Consider the following 20439-nt stretch of genomic DNA (forward strand, 5'->3'; position numbering starts at 1 on the left):
AATAAATAGGCCAAATAAATAAATCTATGGAATAACTAAACTTTTCTATGGAATACATTTGCGCGAAATTTCAAAGCGTTTTGTTTTGATTGAAGTCACTATGTTGGCAAATAATTCTTTATTGATTTATGTATATTGGTTGGGCTTCGTTAATATTGTAATGGATTGTTGTAGTTTCAAATGAAGTATTGAGGGAATTAAAATCACAAAATGAATAAAATTTAATCATTTCCAAACAGACAAAAAAATACACGATGGCAATTTTAAAAATATAAGTGGTAAACGGAAGTCCCCATAGACAATATTTTTATTTTATTTTTAATGTTGATGTTATAATAAACAATGTATATAAAATTAGTAACTTATGAATTAATTAATAGATTTTTTAAACTGTCGATCGCACAGAATCGAGACACAATAGATAATAAATTGTTTGACAGGCGCATTTGCACCGGTTCGTCAGAAATATACTTATTTGCAATATAGGTTTGTTCGCAAAGAAAAATTCAAAGAGTTTTCACTAAAAAATAGAAGATTTTTCATAAGGTTTTAGAAATTTAGGTACTATGATTTTAGTGTTCCGTACTTTGAAAGGTATATAGTATGGTAGATTCATAGAATCATTTTGTTCGTATAAAGAATAATTTTGTTATCTGTACGTATTTTTGCAAGGCGATTAAAATAAATGACCACATTTCACATAATATTTGCAAGAATAAATACTTATATAATATAGGTTAGTTCCCGTTGACCTAGAAACATGAAATTTGGCAAGAAGTGACGTTTTACAGCACATTTTAAGAAATAAATCGGAAAATCGAAGACTTTCACCCCTTTTTTTTTCTATTGTTAGCTGTTTAAGTTCGACTGCTGGGCAAGAACACTCATCTAAAATCCGTTTGTTCTTACGAGTCCTGACATGTAAACAATCTGAGTCTGTTGAATTTTTAGGGCATATGGCTCCCTTCTACAAGTTTCCATAAAGACAAGAATCTTTTTACTACCCTAATTTATAAATAACATGCTGCGCCCCGGGACTTCGCTCCCGTGGGAATTTCAGGATAAAATGTACCCTATGTGTTATTCCAGGTTCTACACATGTACCAAATTTCATAACAATCCGTCCAGTAGATTTTGCGTAAAAGAGTACAAACATACATACGGAACCCCCCGTGGTTACGTAATGTTCTTTTTTTTTTGTACGTAAATTTAAATTTGTACAAACTATTACAAATTAAATTTTCTCTGCGTTAGTTTTCTTTCTCATCTTCGTGTGTTCCCGATTGCATTCGGAGCTGTGACGCCCCAAAGTCTAGGGTTAGCGTAAAAAAAGCCATTTAATTTGGAAGACTTTGGCTATGATTTTAACTCCCGACGTCAACACTTTTTGGAAATGCTATCGTTGCCTATCAGTTAGGCTTCGTGTCCCTTAGTCGCTTCCTACGACATGGACAGCAATACATTTAACAATACAAAAAATATGTCTATTTTCAGATTGGCGGGTGTATGCTTGTCAAGAAGCTATAAAAATCCCACATTATTTAACACAGGTAAATTCTACCTAGATTAGATTACTTCTACTCCGATTAATGGCTATCATTTTTCGCTCACTAGTTTAGTGTCATGAAAGCATTTATTTAGCTTTTGCCCGCGGCTCCGCCCACGGCATTTCTCTGCAAAAACTGAACAGGCATGATTTTTATACAAACTTTCACCCCCAGATATAGAAATTTGGTTCATTTTTGAAAAAAAAAGTATAAAGTTGCTTGATGTTGTTGAGTTTTTAACTGCATATTAGATATGATCACAATCGGTCCAGCGGTTTGGCCGTGAAAGCAGAATAGCCAGACAGATAAACTTTCGCATTTCTATGATTTGTATATATGTTTTTTTTTTTGCTTTTGACTGCGAATACAATAAAGTGGTACAGAGCTAAAAAAAAATCTATTGACAGATCCTAATAAGTACATACTTTTTAAATTTCATCAAAATCAGACTAACAACGGTTCGAAATAAAAGCAATTTTATTTCAAATCAGCAATATTTAAGCAAATAAAATGATTTGATTTAAAAGTTATCGCGTTACATACATACATACAAAAAAAATCTATTTTTTTTATTTGTATTAGCAATAATGATTGCTCTATTAGTTTTAATGAACATTATAAAAATAAAAATTTATTTACCTCTTCAACAAAATTATGTGTTCACAAACGTGATTTGAGAAAGATTGAATAACACACTATATAGAAAAATTAACAATACCAACAATAACAGCAATAACAATCTTGATTTTTTAACATTTAATCTTACTATAGTTGTTAACGCCTTGTATATGTGTGTATTGCCATACACACACACACACACACACACACACACACACACATGCACGCGCAGAAGATCGCCTGCGGCGACGCGCTCCCCACTCTCTTGACGGCCTCATAACAATACATACGTGTACACATTTATTTTGTAAATTATAAGTTTAAAATATCATTTTCAAGTTTTATTGAAGAATCCACATAGTAACCACAAAGAAGTCGCTCCCAGTTTGTCCAATAGTTAATAAGAATAAAAGAGAATTACAATGGCTTAGATCGTTTAACCATTTGAACATAGTAAGTATTGTTGACAGCTAACGCCATGAGCCTGCAGCGGCTGACAGCGCTTCGTGCGCTGATGGCCAGCCAGCCTAAAGCGCTTGCAGCGTACATCATTCCCACGGCTGACGCGCACAACGTAAGTACTTCAACCTCATTGTCTATTTGTTTGTTTCCACTTCACGCATTATCACTTCACGCATACATACTGGAGAGGTTGTTATGAAATTTGGTACATGGATAGAAAAAAACCTGGAACATAGGGTACTTTTTATCTCGAAGGACGTTAAGCCTTAACAACTGATAGGTAAAAACGGAATTCCCAAAGAGGGTTGACATCAGGCCGATTGTAAAATCGTTGCCAAATTTTTTAAAATTTATTTGTTCAACAGCGTAAAATGAAATCTCCTACAAAATTATAATGTTCTAGAAAAAAAATAGTAAATTCTTCTTCTGTATAATCAGCATATATAAGTGGCTAGTGATTTAATTGGCCAAGATAAACAGCCGCGTACATCCAAAAACCTTAGTCTATGCGTTTATAGTTACTTCTCGTCTATAATTCTCGACGACCTCGGTGGCGCAGTGGTAAGGTTCTAGCCACTGAACCGAGAGGTCCCGGGTTCGATCCCCGGTCGGGTCATGATGGAAAATGATCTTTTTCTGATTAGCCCGGGTCTTGGATGTTTATGTATATATGTATTTGTTATAAAATATAGTATCGTTGAGTTAGTATCCCATAACACAAGTCTCGAACTTACTTTGGGGCTAGCTCAATCTGTGTGATTTGTTTATATTTTTATTTATTTATTCTTCGCTTTACACACATTTCTCAATCAACATTTGATTACACTCGTCCATCGTCCATATAATTTTCTTGGTCATTAGCTGGATTAATGTGAATTTTGTATTACGTTCTATGAAAGAGGGATGTTTATGTTTTTTTTTTTTTTCCAGTCTGAGTACATATCTCCCGCGGACGCGCGACGCGAGTGGTTGTCCGGGTTCACAGGCTCGGCCGGCACTGCTGTGGTGACGCTGTCCAAGGCTTTAGTGTGGACCGACGGTAGATACTACACGCAGTTTGAGAAGGAGACGGACGCGGCTATTTGGACGTTGATGAAGCAATGTTAGTAATATTATTTGATAAGTAGTTATTGTGAAATAAGTTAATAGGTGGACTTACTCAATCTCGCGGAGGTCGTACGAGGCGACTGACAAACAAACAAATTCATTGCAAACTGGTCGCTATTACCGCGCCATAGAGGTTAATGCAGGGTAACTTGATGCTGTTGACTGTACCAAAAATATATTCAATTTTGTATTTTTTTTTTATTTTAGCTCTGCCTGACACACCGTCTATGGAAAAATGGCTAGCATCTAATTTAAATGCAGGAGATGTGGTGGGGGTAGACCCTCACACCATGACCAGGGAAGAGTGGACTACTCTGAAGGTAATAAAACTGTCATTTTGTTACCTCAGGAAATTTTACCTTTGGACCATCGTTTACGACCAGAAGGAAACGAAACACGTATCACGAAACAAACAAACACGTTACTATAGCGTCCAATGCTGTCTCTTTTTCCAATATCGTATACGCATCGTGTGAAAACAAGACGACGTGTTGAAGCAATGTCGTGCGACGTGTTTTATGTCTCAAGTTTTCAAATTAAAAATATTTTTTTTAAAATAAAAATACGTGGCTAAAATTGGACCCGAAGAAGTGCTTGTGAGGGCTTGATATCTGTATTAATTTCTGTAACTATTCATCCACGATTCAAGAGATGATGATTATATATATGTATGTATAAATTCATATATGTATCTATTTAAGAATTTGAGTAAAATATTTGTACGTATGTGGTATATTTTATTTTCGAATAAATATTTATTTGCCTTTTAGTATTATTATAAAACAAAATTAATAAATTAATATATTAGGACAAATCACACAGATTGAGCTAGCCCCAAAGGAAGTTCTAGACTTGTGTTACGGGATACTAACTCAACGATGTGCTATATCTTATACATACTCGTATACATATATAGATAAACATCCAAGACCCGGGCCAATCAGGAAACCGGGGGTCGAACGCGGGACCTCTCGGTTCAGAGGCGAGCACTTTACCACTGCTCCACCGAGGTCGACAAATATTATTATTTTATATCACCCCTCTTCTCACGGGTAAATAAATAAATGATGTTGGTTTATGGTTAAATTTTCAGAACGGGCTCAAAAAAGCTAAAATGGAGGTGGTCCCAGTGGAAGAGAATTTAGTGGACAAGGTCCGTGTCCAGCTCAACGACCCGGCGCCGAAGCGGCCCAGCAACGATATCGTACCGTTGCCTGTCAAATATACTGGTTCGTATGCTGTAATCAAGTTTATAGTAAGGCCACAGCCGGCCGAACTGTTTACTTGCTTCATACATTCGAATTTCGAGTGCAAAACAATCGTGAGGGTCCGAGAGGTGCGGGGAGTGAGGGAAGGGGTATTGGCCAGTCAAGTGGGTATTAAATAAAATGCATGTAGGTATTTAAATGACCATATACAATAATTAAATGTCACTTTAATTTTTCGGTCTCATTGAAGTATGTGGGAATGCTTTTTGATTCTAAGATCTGTGATGTCACAACAAACTCATGTGGCACGAGTAGGATTCGAACTTGGGACCTTTAACATTAAAGCTATATTGCAATATTTATTTTTTATTGTCACTGATGTCTCAATATAGTATCATACTAGTATTATAAATGCGAAAGTCTGTCTTCTGCAATTAGCTAAACCCGAGTTCAAACATATATTTGTTTCAAATTTTTACCCGCAATAACCACAAATAGTGGGTGAAAGTTTGTGTGAAAGCATCAGATATATTTTGCCGCTAACAGATGAGGGGGACAGCTAGCGTAGGTATATATTTTTTCTCAGGTAAAAAAGCAGGAGAGAAGATCCAAGAGTTGAGGACTAAAATAGCGGAGAAGAAAGCGGCTGCATTCATCGTCACCGCTTTAGACGAAGTCGCTTGTGAGTTGTCATAAATCTTTGAATAAACTGTTAATGTAAGCTTAGCTATAATATATGTAGAGATACATTTATTTGTCAACACACAACTTACAATATAATAAGTTGGTGCTATTATTTAATGAAAAAATGGCCGTACGGATTAAGAAATACTAAGTTAAGACCAAGTTTCCGTGGTGGTAGCACGTATATTTGTTTGTTTATTTATTTGTTTGTAATATCTTTATTGTACGAAGAACACATGTTCGAAGTACTTACATAATATACGTATAACAACGTTAATGTATCGACGTACACATATGAAAAATTAATAGTTCAGTTTACGATAAAGGTGTTGTTCATTTTCTATAAACATTTTTTGATGGCGATACGATTTCGCTATTGCTAAACGTGCTAAATCCACAGATCTCATGGGATGAAACCTCTAATCTCTGTAAGTTTAAAATGTTTTTTTTTTCTGTAGACACGCTAAACCTCCGCGGCAGTGACATAGAATACAACCCAGTATTCTTCTCCTACCTCGTGATCACTCCCACAACAGTAGTTCTGTTCTGCTCGCACCCTCTCTCCGACTCTGTCAAACATCAACTCAGTGAGGAAGGGGTCGAGTTAAAACAGATTCCCTATGAGGAAATCATCGATACTTTACAACAATATGCTGTGAGTGATTTTATAGTAAATTATCTTAAGGAATTTAGAGGTAGATATCATGTCATCCATATAGGCGAAAGTATTAATTTAGTCATTTTAACACGAATCTTAACTCGAAGTGCCTATTCACCGCTGTAAATTATCTTCTAAATCCAAAGATCGGCAGGTATTTTGCACGTTTTATAAATGTATCATCTTTTATTAGAAAAATGTTAACATCTAACAATATAACAATATATCTACAATATATCAGTATTTGGTGATATGCTTGTCTACAATCTAGGAGTAACTATTAGTGAAGTTGATTGTGAAGTGATTCCTTATTACAGAAAACAGAATCTTCCGGTGAATGCCGTCCAATGTGGCTGTCAAACGAAGCCAGTGAAGCCGTACACAGAGCTGCCTCAGGTGTAAGTATATTTTGTCAATGCTTATTTTGACTTTTATACAGAAATTATCTATGGTTATATGCCTATAACTTAAATGTGTGAAACTTCTTGACGTAATAATCCACATTATGTCCACTAATTTCGTAAATCCCGCCCTAGTATGGTCACTATACTATACTAATCCAATTCACGTCCTCGAATATCGTAAAAGGCGATTAAGGAACACTTAGACTTAGCAGCACACAAAATCACAGTCGAATCTTCACAATTTAACGGTTTGTTTTTACGCTGACACCGGACTTCACGGCGTTACATCTCCTAATACAACTGGGAAAATGAGAGAGAAATTTTTTATTGTTCATTTATTGCAAAAAATCGGCAAAATATCTACTTTCTGATGATCATCGTCAGTAACCATTTAATCGTACCCACTGCTAGGGAACTGGCCTTCCTTATGAATGGACGGACACCTTTGCTTTATTGTTATTATTAAATAAATAAGATCTATATTATTTGTTAACTGACGTCTTTGGAAAAAAGGCTGAGGTGAAGTATATTGCGCCGCTTCTTCACCTGCGCTTTGGAAGTCGACGGTATAGTTTTTAATAATTTTTTTGTCGTCAATAAGTGATGTATATCATCCTAAGCTGAATAAAGAACTTTGATAAAAAATATATTTTTAGGTTGGCGTTCTAGATAAACCCCTTGATCTGATATCGGAAGTGTCTCCTGTCGCTTTGATGAAGCTCGTGAAGAATGAAGTTGAATTACAGGTATTTTTGTTTTGTTGACACGCATCCACGAAAGATACAAACACGTACACGTTACTAATCACATCCGCATGCTGTATTTTTTCCCCCATATCGTGTACGCATCGTGTAAATAAAATAGAGAACGTGTGGACGCAATGACGTGCTTCGTTTTGTGTTTTATGGTAGCCACGCTTATATATGACAAGGAACGATATATGACACAGTGAACCGTAAATTCAATCGAGGTCATACATCTTCCAGAAACAAGATAGGCAAACAAAAATGAAGTTTACATCGGTAGATATAAGGTTCACAGTTGTATGCTGTCTTATAAGGGTACGTCGCGATAATATGACTATGCTTAAGGATAGGGTGGATCTCAGAGCGTTTCGCGTCGCTATGTCATTACCATTTTAACAAAGACAAAAATTAGTTGTACAATCTGACTTTAATAATCTGTACTACAGTAATGTCAATTTTATAAACGATTGATTTTGGAAATGATTCCTTGCTCAAGAAAATTTACGGATCGTAATGACAGCGCGTCCGTAGAGACCACCCTTATACAGGGTTATTGGTATCTAACGCATAACCTTCCAAAGGGGGATAAGGTACATAGAGACTAACATCTTTTGTTCTACGACTTTTGTCTAAACGTAATAAATACAAAAAAAATATTTTTTTAGTTTTAATGTCGTTTCTATAAAACGTGAACTCTTCGATTCCGCTACATAACGCTACTGTACTGTCACGTGGTGCTTGGCTGTTACATACAGTTAAGTTGTGTAGAATCGCAAATTAGATTGTTTTATTTTTTTTATATGAAAAAAAACTACGAATCACGAAAAGTCGTAGAATAAAAGATGCTTGTTTTGATTTACCCAAGTAGTCTTTAGGAGGTTTTGCGTTTGATACCAGTGACCCTGTATAAGCACAATTAGTCACGGGATTTAAGAGGTAACCAATAATGACATTAGGCAGTCAAAAAGAAGAGTCGAAACAGAGATGGCAAAATTTTTTTTAGGGTTTCCGCAACTGTCACATTCGCGACGGCATTGCGGTCGTAAGATTCTTCAGGTGGCTCGAGCAGAATGTCAATGAAACTACCATCAGCGAAGTACAAGCTGCAGACAAACTTCTCGAGTTTAGAAAGTGAGTCGTTCTATATAACTTTACTAGCTTTTGTCCGCGTCTTCGTCCGCGTGAATTTTTCACGCGTGTAGTTATTTTTCCGAGATGAAAGGTAGGTACCCTATGTCCTTCTTCGTACTTTGAACTACATGTATGCAAAATTTCAATGGTTGAGTAGAGAGCTTGACAGAAGTAACAAACAAACAAACAAACTTACTTTGCATTTATAACATTATTCCGAACCGGCTTCGTGTTACTCCTGAAGGTTTCATCTGTCTCTGTGCTGAATTTTATCAAAATAGTTCCTGTGTTTGAAAAAATAAATAAATATGAAACAAAAATATATTTTTCTCTTTATACTATTAGTATAAACTAGCAACCCGCAATGGCTTCGCTCGGGTAAAAATGATAATAAATCATACATTTCAACCTTCCTCAGGAATCGCACTATCTATTGGTGAAAACCGCATAAAAGTCCGATTTTTTTTATTTGTATGGATTAGTTCGAAGCTGTTATGGTCCAATTGTTAAGATCGAAAGGTCCCAGGTTCCAAGGGGACTAAGGGACACAAAGCCAAACACAGCTGAGGCAAAAACAGCATTCCCAAAGAGTGTTGACGTCAATCGAGCGGACGGTTGTAAAATCATAGCAAAATCTTCCAAATTTAATGGCAATTTTTTACGCTAAACCTGGGCTTTGGGACGTCACAACTCCGAATACAACAGGTTTTCTGACACATGGAAGAAAAGTATCTGGTTTGACTTTATGGGCACAGTTACTTTAAAACTTTCGGTTTGCATAACTATATACTAAAGAGCATTTTAAGCTCTTTAGTATATAGATGGTATTAACGCGCACATACCTTTTAAAAAAGGTATATTCGCGTTAATACCGTCTTTAGTGTATATTTATGGGTACAGTACCTATGTGCAATATTTCAGAGAGGAATCAGATTTTATGGGCCCCTCGTTCGAGACGATCCCGGGCGCGGGGCCCAACGGGGCCGTGATCCACTACTCGGCGCCCCGGAGCGGGCCCCAGCACGTCATTAGCCCCAAACACATGTTCTTGCTCGACTCCGGTGGACAATACAAGTGAGGCCTATATTTTTTTAATAGATATTATTTAAGTTGTTCGCGAACTTAGAAATCGCGAACACAATAAATTTTGATGAGTTTTTACAAAAGTGTATATTTCGATAACGACTCAATCGATTTTGTTGCCTGACGAACTTAACTTAAAAATTCTATTGGCAGATCCTACATACCTTTTTTTAAAAAAACCTTTGTTTTAACGAAAAATCCTTAACACTTAAAAAACGTGTTTTTTAAGACGAAAAAACATGTTTTTTTTTTAGAGACGGCACAACTGACATTACTAGAACTCGTCACATGAGTAAAGCCAATCAGGAACAGAGGGACGCGTTCACAAGGGTCCTGAAGGGCCAAATGATGGTGGGCAGCGCCCTGTTCCCACAGAAAGTCAAGGTAACTGTAAAAGTATATGCTTTCATTCTTCTCCGCGACTTCGTTTGCGTGAGCTCTTCGAAATGAGTGACGTTTTTAAGATTTTTTTTCCGGGATAAAATATAAAATATCTAAGATATTAATCCGATATTTAAGGTAACTTCATGCGAAATTTTTGTTGTTTGGTAAATTTTTCGGTTAGTTGGTTAATTAGACCTTCACTTTTTCATTTTTTTTTAAATCTCTGTGACCTAATGGTCGTCATGTCAGAATGCTAGGTAAACTGGAGGTCTCGGGTTCGATCCCCAATCAGGTCAGCATGGAAAATGGTGTTTTTCAGATTGACCTGGATCTTGGATGTTTATCTATATATGTATTTGTTATAAAATATAGTATCATCGAGTTAGTATCCCATAACACAAGTCTCGAACTTACTTTGGGGCTAGCTCAGTCTGTGTGATTTGTCCTAATATATTTATTTATTTAATGTCTTTCCTCTAGGGTAATGTGCTAGATAGTTTCGCCCGCAAGGCGCTATGGGACGTGGGCCTGGACTACGCGCACGGCACGGGTCACGGGGTGGGGCACTTCCTCAACGTGCACGAGGGGCCCTCGGGCGTCTCCTGGCGGCCCTACCCTCACGACCCGGGGCTCATGCCGGGACAAATCCTTAGCAACGGTCAGTGATTTTTATTTTACACACCCATCTTTTAATATAGTAATATTATTAATATAAAATATTTATTTTTTATAAATAACAGGGTAGGTACATATTTTTATATAAGATTTTACATTTTTTATTATTTTTTAATTGAAGTGTTTGGAGAAAAGGGTGCGGTGAAGTTTGTTGCGCCGCTTGTTCTTCGAGAGGTCCCGGATTCGATCCCCGGTCGGGTCATAATGGAAAATGATCTTTTTCTGATTGGCCCGGGTCTTGGATGTTTATCTATATATGTATTTGTTATAAAAAATAGTATCGTTGAGTTAGTATCCCATAACACAAGTCTAGAACTTACTTTGGGGCTAGCTCAATTTGTGTGTTTTGTGTGAAATATATTTATTTATTTAATGTGTTAGAATGGGGTTAATGGGTCAAATCTTCTTCACCTGCGCTTTGGAAGCCGGCAGTAGACTTAGTTTAAGTAATTTTTTTTGACGTGATGTATATCATCCTAAATTGTATAAAGTATTTTGAATGTGAATCTTGACTTTTTTTAAATTGAAAAATCAACACTTTCCAATGAAATCAAGCGATAAAATGTGTCTATGCCTCAGAGCCGGGTTACTACAAAGTTGGGGACTACGGCATCCGTCACGAGGACCTGGTGGAGGTCGTCTCCGTCACGAAGGACTCTGACCATCCAAGGGTACGTACTTTCCAACGGCTCCACATCAGTTTGCAAAACATTTTAAGCCATAATTTAACATGCTATAGGTACTTTTGTTTATCATAATAGTTAATATTTAACTAATTTGTGTATAATATTTACATTGCAACTAATTTATCACAATCAATACATATAATAAAACAGTAGAAAAAAAATCCTGTACATTGAATAAATTTACATAAAAATAAAATTAGGCGACAGAGTCCCAGCAACAGAGTAAGAATTTTAAAAAAAATCTGTGTATGTCTGTTTGTTTGTACAGCGTGTACAACTTCGGAACTACTGGACGGATTTGAATGAAACTTTTTTTGTTATATAGCTATTAAGCCTGGGCAACATATAGGGTATAAACTATTTTGAAAACAGGAACACCTGATGGAGAACAATGATGGTACAGCTAAACTATAGGAAATGACGCTCTAATAAAAGTTGTTCAGTCTGATGAGCATTTTCTGTTGAGGTATAAAAATCGAAGATCTGGAGACACATGAAGAAGAGTCATAACAGTTCAGCTAAACTATAGCAAGTATACTTTTTCAGTCTGATTAACATCTGTATGTACAGGTATCGTTACAAAGTATTAGAGAAATTTAAATAAATTATTTAAATTTCTCTAATACTTTTGACTCCTTACCAAAAATTCGTCGCGGGCATCAGCTAGTAGTTAATATGTAACTAATTTGTGCAATAAAGTATTGTAGTTGTTGTTACTATCGATACTGTTGCTTTTTGCTTTTAGCTGACCATCGAGCGGCTGTACAGTAGTATGATACTCGTATATTATTTTCTATTCAGGCGAAGAACTTAGTGGGCGATTATGGCGGGCGCGGGGTGCTGGGGTTCCGCACCATCACGATGGTTCCGCACCAGCGGGAGAGCATTGACGTCAACCTGCTTGACGACTTCGAGGTAAAATTACCTTAAGTATACATTGCTTATTTAATTACATATAATAGTTAATTTTGGTTATATTTATTTTTATTAACACTCGATTTGATGTTGATAACTATACGAATATCACGTCGAGTGTGTTATTGCTAACACTGGTGTCAGAATTTGGTCAAGTCGCCTAAAGGCATCTGACATGACTTACGACTACCCCGCCATCTTGTGGCAGGTAGTCCGGGAGAGTGGTCTTGACCACTGAGCTATCGAGACCATATGCCAGTTCGGTTGAATTAATACATTTCTACACGTCTCACGCAGACGTGCAGTATAATTTCATTAGAGGGTACTAGGTACTTCTTAATTAACTAGTTGTTCGCTGCGAACTTAAACCTCGCGAACAGAAACGACTCAACCGATTTTGATGCCCTACGAACTTAAAAATTCTATTGATAGATCTTTTATATTTCAATAAAAATCAGACCAACGGTTCGAAAGTTATTGCGTTACAAACATACATACAAAAAATGTATTTTTGCCCCAAGTTGATTTGTATTCAATAAACATAATTACCTCACTGTTACAACAAATTGTGGTTTTTGAGAATAAACTCGCGTCTATTAGATTATAAATAAATAAATATATTGAGACGAATCACACAGATTGAGCTAGCCCCAAAGTAAGTTCGAGACTTGTGTTATGGGATACTAACTCAACGATACTATATTTTATAATATATACATATATAAATAAACATCCAAGACCCGGGCCAATCAGAAAAAGATCATTTTCCATCATGACCCGACCGGGGATCGGACCCGGGACCTCTCGGTTCAGTGGCAAGAACCTTACCACTGCGCCACCGAGGTTGTCAAATTATTAAGTATTTTTTAATTATTAACCGTTTTATCATCTCCAGTTGAACTACCTGAACAATTACCACAAGAAGGTTCTGGAGACATTGGGGCCGGTCCTAAAAGGCCGCGGGCTTGTAAAGGACCTGCAGTGGCTGGAGAGGGAGTGCCAACCGATCGTCAGAGCTTAGGTCAGTCTACTATATGATGAATACTATATAATGAATAGGCCAGTAATAATACTATATGATGAATTGATAAATTATTGTTTTGATGACTATTCGAAGACCCTCATATTAATAGAAACACCAGTGAAAAATTTACTGTGATAATGACAATGCTTTCGAAGATATGACAAAAACAAAATCACACATTTTCGGACTCGTCCAAACGCTCCATACTGAATGACACGAACAAGTGACGTCACAACGTGCTAACATGTTCGCGAAGAACGATATGTTTGTTCGACAGCTACATTAAATATCACTTTTATGGTGACGACTTCTTAATAAAATTTGTTAGATTTTTTTTTATTTTATAGAGTTATTTTTATAATCTTATACTTTCTGAAAATGAACTTGCAACTTGAAATCTTCGTACAATGATCCAGCTGCATCGTTGCAGTCTATGAATTATCATAATGATTCGGAATATATCTAGAATATACATATTTTTTACAATTATTTGACCTCGTCAACAATCCTATTGGTTTTAAATTAGTTTCATTAACTCTTACAACAAACTAATCGATATTTACATTGTAGTCACATACCCTAATGATTGTTATGAACCATAGTCATAAGTAGCCTGTGTCACTCATGAAGGTTTCGCCTATATCTGTGTGCCAAATTTCATCAAAATGAACACAGTAGTTTTTGAGTTTATTCATTACATACACAAAAATAAAAAAATATAAATCCTTCCTCTTTATAATAGTTTCCTCTTTATAAAGAGATAGGCTGCGGTGAAGTTTGTTGCGCCGCTTCTTCTTCACCTGCGCTTTGGAAGCCGGCAGTAGACTTAGTTTAAGTAATTTTTTGACGTCCATAAGTGATGTATGTAATCCTATATTGAATAAAGAATTTTGAATTTCAATTTGACTAGTATGAATAATAATTCTATTTTTAAATTTTCAGGTCCAAACAATGGCTCCTATAAGAGTAACAATTCCAGGATATTTGAGCATGTATAATCAAGTTAATATATTTTTAATTCTCATCCCTAAGCTTGTAATAAAATAATAAGCCAGCTTATTGTTTTATTTTATTTATTTAAAGAGATGGATAAAATTCATGGAAACTGAGTTCGAAAATGTCATTTATACCACAAGCTTTTACTATCGTCAGAGATCTTATGGCATTTAACGCCTGACAAATAACCCATGTCCGTGCTGTAAAGGGTTGAGGAGTTCCCTCGTTTGGAGGCGATCCGGGCTGCACCGTCAGCTTATCATAATAATGCATTGTCGTGGAAACTGAAGCGACGTGGAAATTTCAACTCTATAGGACAACTGGGAGTAGGAGAAATCTAACTTGCAAGATTTGATTACAGACAGGTGAAATTAAATAAAAGCTTATAAAAGAAAATCTGATAGTACAAGTTAAAAATATTTATTTTGCATAAGTGTATAGCGTTTAACAACGTCTTTGAGACTTACAATAATCATTCGTACATTTTTTACATTATATTTATGTGCAAATAGGATAATAATTGATAAAAAAAAAAACATAAAATTTTGAAATGAGCAAATTTTTTGTTTTTTTAATGCCTGACCGAAATTCTTCAAATATTGTTAAAAACAGAACATATATATATATATATATAAACAATTCGAATTCTACTCATTGTCGTGTATTTAAGTGACAATAAATCACACAAATATTACACATTTCAAAACTTTATACTACTTATGTAGTAACAATAACATTATTTGATATGGAACTATGGAAGCATTATTTTTTATTAAAAAGAAAATACAACTACAAATTGAGTCCGCAAAAAGTAAATTGATAATTTACATTTCGCAACACCAGCCGTGTCCAGAGCGTCAATTTTGTAACAAAACACGTTAGGAAAACTGCCCGTCCGCTCGCTATTGTTGTTATGTTTGTGTACTCCATATTGCGCTGTGCCCTACGTCTTTCTTCAGTGAGCGCTAACACAGAATGAGTCACTTCCCCTCCCCGCACGCGAACGCGGGGTATGTCATCCATTCGGTTCGGAAAACATGTTTTTATTATTTTTCTAATATAACTGTCAGGCCACGCCCTTAATCGGTTCGTAAAATGTGTTTGAGTTAGCTAACACGAAAACACGGCGCTGCGGACCCGGCTTGATGCGAAACGGGACAAATATATAAATTATTTCAAAAATTGGCTCAGTTAATCATAGACTGGATAAGGCGTAGTCACGGAAAGTAATCGATTTAACCATTTTTATGCTCAAACAAGAAAGAGAAATTGCGTATTAGAAATATACGAAAAAACGGGAGAGAGAGCCAATATCTTTAGTCCCTCACACTGTGTGTCCGACGACCAGTAGAACTCGGCTAGGACCACGGGCAATTTGATCTGCCTGTGGTCCAACTGATAGAACCACTGACAAATAAAATTTCCCGTTGACCGAATCCTACGGGAATCGCGTACTTTTGGGATAGACAGTATCCTACGTTTAATCCAAGGTTGATACCTTGAAACTTGAAACATACTTACCTTACATACATACCTTGGATTAAGCTACTTCAAAGCCAAATTTCACAAAAAAACGGTCCACCCATTTGAGCGGGGAAAAAGTAACAAACATACAAACTTTCTATAATATTAGTGGGAGTGGGTTTGGTGAAATATCCAGTCTAAATTGAACTTAAATCCAGCCTAAAGTCTTACAATAACAAATTAAATTCGGATTAATAATAATTACACTAATTACAAAGAATAGTATTTTGTGAAATAACTTTAATTAGTAAGGCATATATCTTCGACGTTTTCACTTCGTATGATAAATGGCACAATATTTTTTTATAGAAATATACACAGATGTCTCGTATAGAATATTTTTGTGGTTATGAAAAAAATAAAATTGTTGATCGAAAATAAAATAGTACAATAAAAAAAAAACAAATATTTTTATATATTTAAATCATGATTTCGAACATAAATATTTATTTACAATTTTCCCACAGTGATTCTTCGTAGAATATATTATTTTACCAGTATACTTCTACTGTTAAAATTAATGACGATAAAAAAGCTTAATATATTTATAATATTGTTTAATATGACTTGGAGTTTTGAATTTTTACTATGAAGCGATGGACAATATTTAAGTTATATAAAGATTTTGTGAAATTTCAATTAGTAGGCAAACCTGTGAAAAAAAGTCTCCATTAATATTTTAAAAAAATCTTATTGACTATATATATCGTGTATTTTGTATATAAACTAAACAAATGCTAAAATCACCTATTTTCTCGGAAGATTATAAGATATAGGTACACTGAGCCACACATTAAATAAAATATATACTATTTTTCTTCTGATAATTGGTTATAAAACCTTTGACCAACAACAGAGGTAGGTGATACATTTGAACATAATATTGTATTATTTTCAAAATATTGTATTACTGAAATTTGTACAAAATGAGGTAAAACATTTAAAAACAATGAAATATTTACAAATGACAAAAGGCATTCGTTGCCTAAAAACTAGAATCGCATTTTATTTATTTTCTGTAATAAAAAAATAATAAAAAAAACTCAGAATGAAATAAATTGCTTGTTCGCTTAAAACAACCTCAAAGTTTCAATTTAAAAAAAAACTGTTATTTTCAATAATATTACATATATTTTATTTTGAAAATGTCGTATTATCGATAAACGTATATTAAGTCACTCTGCACTATATTTAAGTACAATTTATATGATAAAATAATAAGACTAAAATTTTGCTGCTTTCGTAACATTAAGTATGGCTAAAATTAAAACAGCAAAATACCTATTGTATTGTATTTTTTTAACATTCGAGTGTTATTGTTATGATGGAAAAATTATCTATAAACTTAAGAAAAAATCAGTCTATCAAAAATGTGAAGAAAACTGATTTTTAACGAAATACATTTATTTTTTTGCCATTGCAACACCAAATAAAATGGATCAAGATTGTTTGATAAACGCCCAGTGTTGCCATCCGACGTGAGACAGCACCCTCGTTTAATTTCATCACTTTCTTAATAGACTGTAAACTATTTAATAATCTGTACCACTCATATTTTAGCCATCTTCATTTACACTAAACACAAATTGATTTAGTTCATGTTATTTCTAATCCTATTTAATAATTATTCTACCAAAACCTTTAAAATTAAATGAACTGCTGAAAAACTATAGTATATGGAGCACGAGTTAAAAGTGAATATAAAAAATTTAAAACAAATTTCGCTGTATATGGATCGAAAATTTTCGTGTACTACAAAAAAATGCTTATACAAATTGAAACCAAATCAAATTAAAATAATGCAAACTGACAAAAATATTTATATTACCTATAATTAGCGAAAATGTATATTGTCAATTTAATTGATTTTATTAAAATAGCGGCACTTCTTTTATAATTGAATTTTAGCATCTTAAATCATATCATGATTTGGTAAATTAATTCTTTGTACACATACTTAAAAAAACACCACTAATGTTTTATACATACATTAATGTGACTAAATACTTCTATATAATTGTGCCCAACCTGGAAATTTAAACAATTTCGGATATAAATTTGAAAAATTACTGTTACATGTGAAAATTTTGAAATAATAACCGTTAACCAAATTTAATTAATTAAAACACATTTATTATCATGATAATGTCTATTTAAATTGTTTATTAAGTCATAAAATGATCTGTGTTACTGAATTTTTAGCCTTATCAATGTATTTTTGCGGCAATAAAAACATAAAATTTGGCAGTAACTAATAACGCAATTCCGGGTAGTGAAGCAGATATAATTAAAATGGGAGAAAATTAAACAATTGTAACCTTTCGGTAACATGTAAATCTATGTCTGCTTAATTTAGATTTATTTTATATCAAAATAACGATTAAAATGTAGCTGCACCCCGCAGTGTTACTCGCGTTAAAAATTCATTAAGTTTTATGCACAGTAGCGCCATCTACTTTATCAAGCTCCACTGACTATCAGACTTTTTGACCAAATCCCACGGGAATCGCGTACTTTCGGGATAAAAAGTACCCTATGTGTTAATCCGAGGTATCAGCTACCTCAATACCAAGTTTCACAAAAATTGCCGTTTGTGCGTGATGAGTAAACAAACATACAAACTTTCTCCTTTATAATATTTGTGGGAAATTTCAAAACTGCATTAAATTTTCCGAATATCATCAATAGTTATATATAAAAATGAAGTTGAATGCTGATATAGACAAGTTTAATTACGTAATCACATCAACTTGAATTACTATTCAAATATACTTTGCTAGCTGTTTGACATGCGGCTTCACCCGCGTGAATTTCCCACGGGAATATATGTCCTACTCCATACTTCAAACTATATGAATGCAAAATTTCAAAAAGATTGGTTGAGTTGATTGATGGAGCGCGAAGACGTAACAAACTTACTTTCGCATTTGTAATATCAGTATAATCGACTTCACTCCACGTTAGGTAACTTAAACAACCTGAATTACCTTACAATTACGCTTTGCCCAAATTTTGTTCAATCCTCTCTCTGTTTCGTCTTCTTCTCCAGTGTATTAAAGGCACCCACGCCCAAAGCGCCGCCCCACCTACTAGAATAAACCCAAGTGTAACAAATAAAGATTTGTAAGAATTTGTATGTTCAAACCAAAAGCCGCATATAGGCGGGCCTATTAACTGTAAAATACCGTTGACAAATAGACTTATACCATAAGATGACATAAGCCTTTCAGTGCCTAACATTTCTGTCATAACTAGTGCAGTAACACCCACGTTGATACCCGATGCGAGACCGAATACCGAACAATACACGCTTATAGCCATATAACTAGACACAGACGGTATCAACGCTAAACTTATACCGGAAAGTAAAAGTCCGAAAATGAAGAAATAACGCTTAGGAGTGTTCACGACATCCGATAGTGCTGAACCACCGATCCTACCGACTAAATCGAGTGCGGAAATTATCGATAAAAGATAAGCGCCTGACGATTTATCGAAACCACACTCTTGGGCGTAAGACGGGACTAAAATTATAAAATTTGTATACGATATTGCACTGGTACAGTTCGATATTAGTATGACTAAGTATATTGGGTCTTTCAGGAGGTGGACATCGAAATATTTGTTGGGTTCGTTCTTGGCTGGTTGTTCTTTGGGCCTCTTTTTGAAGCCGCAACAGTAAGTTATAGGCGCTAAGCTGTCAGTGATAGATTTAAGGCTGAATTGTGACGCGAATTCGCTTGGTTTTTCGAAAGCAGACAACGTGGAGCCGTGGAAGGGTGTTGACATATACTGAAATGAGGACGTGGAAGGACTTCTCTTCGGTATCTTTGGCACTGTTAATTTTTTACCAAACGCTTCCTGCGAATTGACCCTGCTTCGTTTCCCTTCCGGGACGGACTCGAGTAAAGACGGGTTGCTTGGCAGGTGGTTTTTACTAGCTAGTTGCGGCAAACCATATCTCGATGAAGCTGGAGTCGATATTTTTCTGGTTCTCTCGATATCGACGCGCGACACGAGCGCCGCACTAGCTGATCTAACGAAATTTTCGTTTTTACTCGGTGAAGATTTCTCGTCGAGATCGGCGTTGGAGCGGTTTTTGAAAATTGGGGGCGAGCCGTTGGGGTGTTTCTCTAGGGTGGGGGTGGCCTCTTCCGGCGTTAGGATCACGGTGGGGTTGCCAGTTTCCTCTGTGTCGCCAGGTTCTTCTTCGACAAATGGCTCAAGCTGGAACCAAGAAAAATAATGGAATTTTCTACGAATACAAATTGTTAAACGTTTTATTTATTTCAATGAATTTAAGACGATTTATACAATTAGTTGATCGATGAATATTAAGTTGAAAATCACTTTTATCTGTAAAAAATTGTTAATAATTACTGTTTAACCCACACTTTGGACAGAATCTGTGTGTTTTTTCTTTATATCTATTTTTAAGTGGTATATATATTTTCAAATTATACTATTAAATTTATTAAATATATACTAGTTATCGAAACGTCACTATAATCAATCTACCATGTTACTGTAAATAAATATTTCAATTTTAAAAATTAATTTGATTCCTAAACCCGTCGGTTCTCAAAG

The 20439-nt window shown here is 35.1% G+C and overlaps 2 protein-coding genes across 6 annotated transcripts in view; one reads left to right on the plus strand and one right to left on the minus strand.

Moving 5' to 3' along the window:
* The window catches only part of LOC128682138 (xaa-Pro aminopeptidase ApepP-like), a 26388-nt gene extending 12001 nt beyond the window's left edge, over positions 1–14387 (plus strand). For 3 of the 4 annotated variants that reach the window (XM_053766689.2, XM_053766688.2, XM_053766687.1), the window contains exons 2-18: positions 1495–1550; positions 2636–2739; positions 3558–3729; positions 3942–4054; positions 4828–4963; positions 5529–5624; positions 6085–6281; positions 6602–6682; positions 7345–7434; positions 8438–8565; positions 9487–9639; positions 9903–10032; positions 10513–10690; positions 11287–11378; positions 12195–12308; positions 13204–13329; positions 14275–14387. In XM_053766689.2, the coding sequence (XP_053622664.1) occupies positions 2644–2739; positions 3558–3729; positions 3942–4054; positions 4828–4963; positions 5529–5624; positions 6085–6281; positions 6602–6682; positions 7345–7434; positions 8438–8565; positions 9487–9639; positions 9903–10032; positions 10513–10690; positions 11287–11378; positions 12195–12308; positions 13204–13329 (1902 nt within the window). In that variant the 5' untranslated portion in view covers positions 1495–1550; positions 2636–2643 and the 3' untranslated portion in view covers positions 14275–14387. The remainder of the gene's footprint in view (positions 1–1494; positions 1551–2635; positions 2740–3557; positions 3730–3941; positions 4055–4827; positions 4964–5528; positions 5625–6084; positions 6282–6601; positions 6683–7344; positions 7435–8437; positions 8566–9486; positions 9640–9902; positions 10033–10512; positions 10691–11286; positions 11379–12194; positions 12309–13203; positions 13330–14274) is intronic. The other variant, XM_053766690.1, reaches the window with a different exon arrangement.
* A 345-nt stretch (positions 14388–14732) lies between these two features.
* hrm (hermes) overlaps positions 14733–20439 on the minus strand; it is a 45723-nt gene continuing 40016 nt past the window's right edge. For both annotated transcript variants that reach the window (XM_053766684.2, XM_053766686.1), the window contains one exon: positions 14733–20079. In XM_053766684.2, the coding sequence (XP_053622659.1) occupies positions 18847–20079 (1233 nt within the window). In that variant the 3' untranslated portion in view covers positions 14733–18846. The remainder of the gene's footprint in view (positions 20080–20439) is intronic.

Source organism: Plodia interpunctella, chromosome 29, assembly GCF_027563975.2.
Source record: "Plodia interpunctella isolate USDA-ARS_2022_Savannah chromosome 29, ilPloInte3.2, whole genome shotgun sequence".
Lineage (NCBI taxonomy): Eukaryota > Metazoa > Arthropoda > Insecta > Lepidoptera > Pyralidae > Plodia > Plodia interpunctella.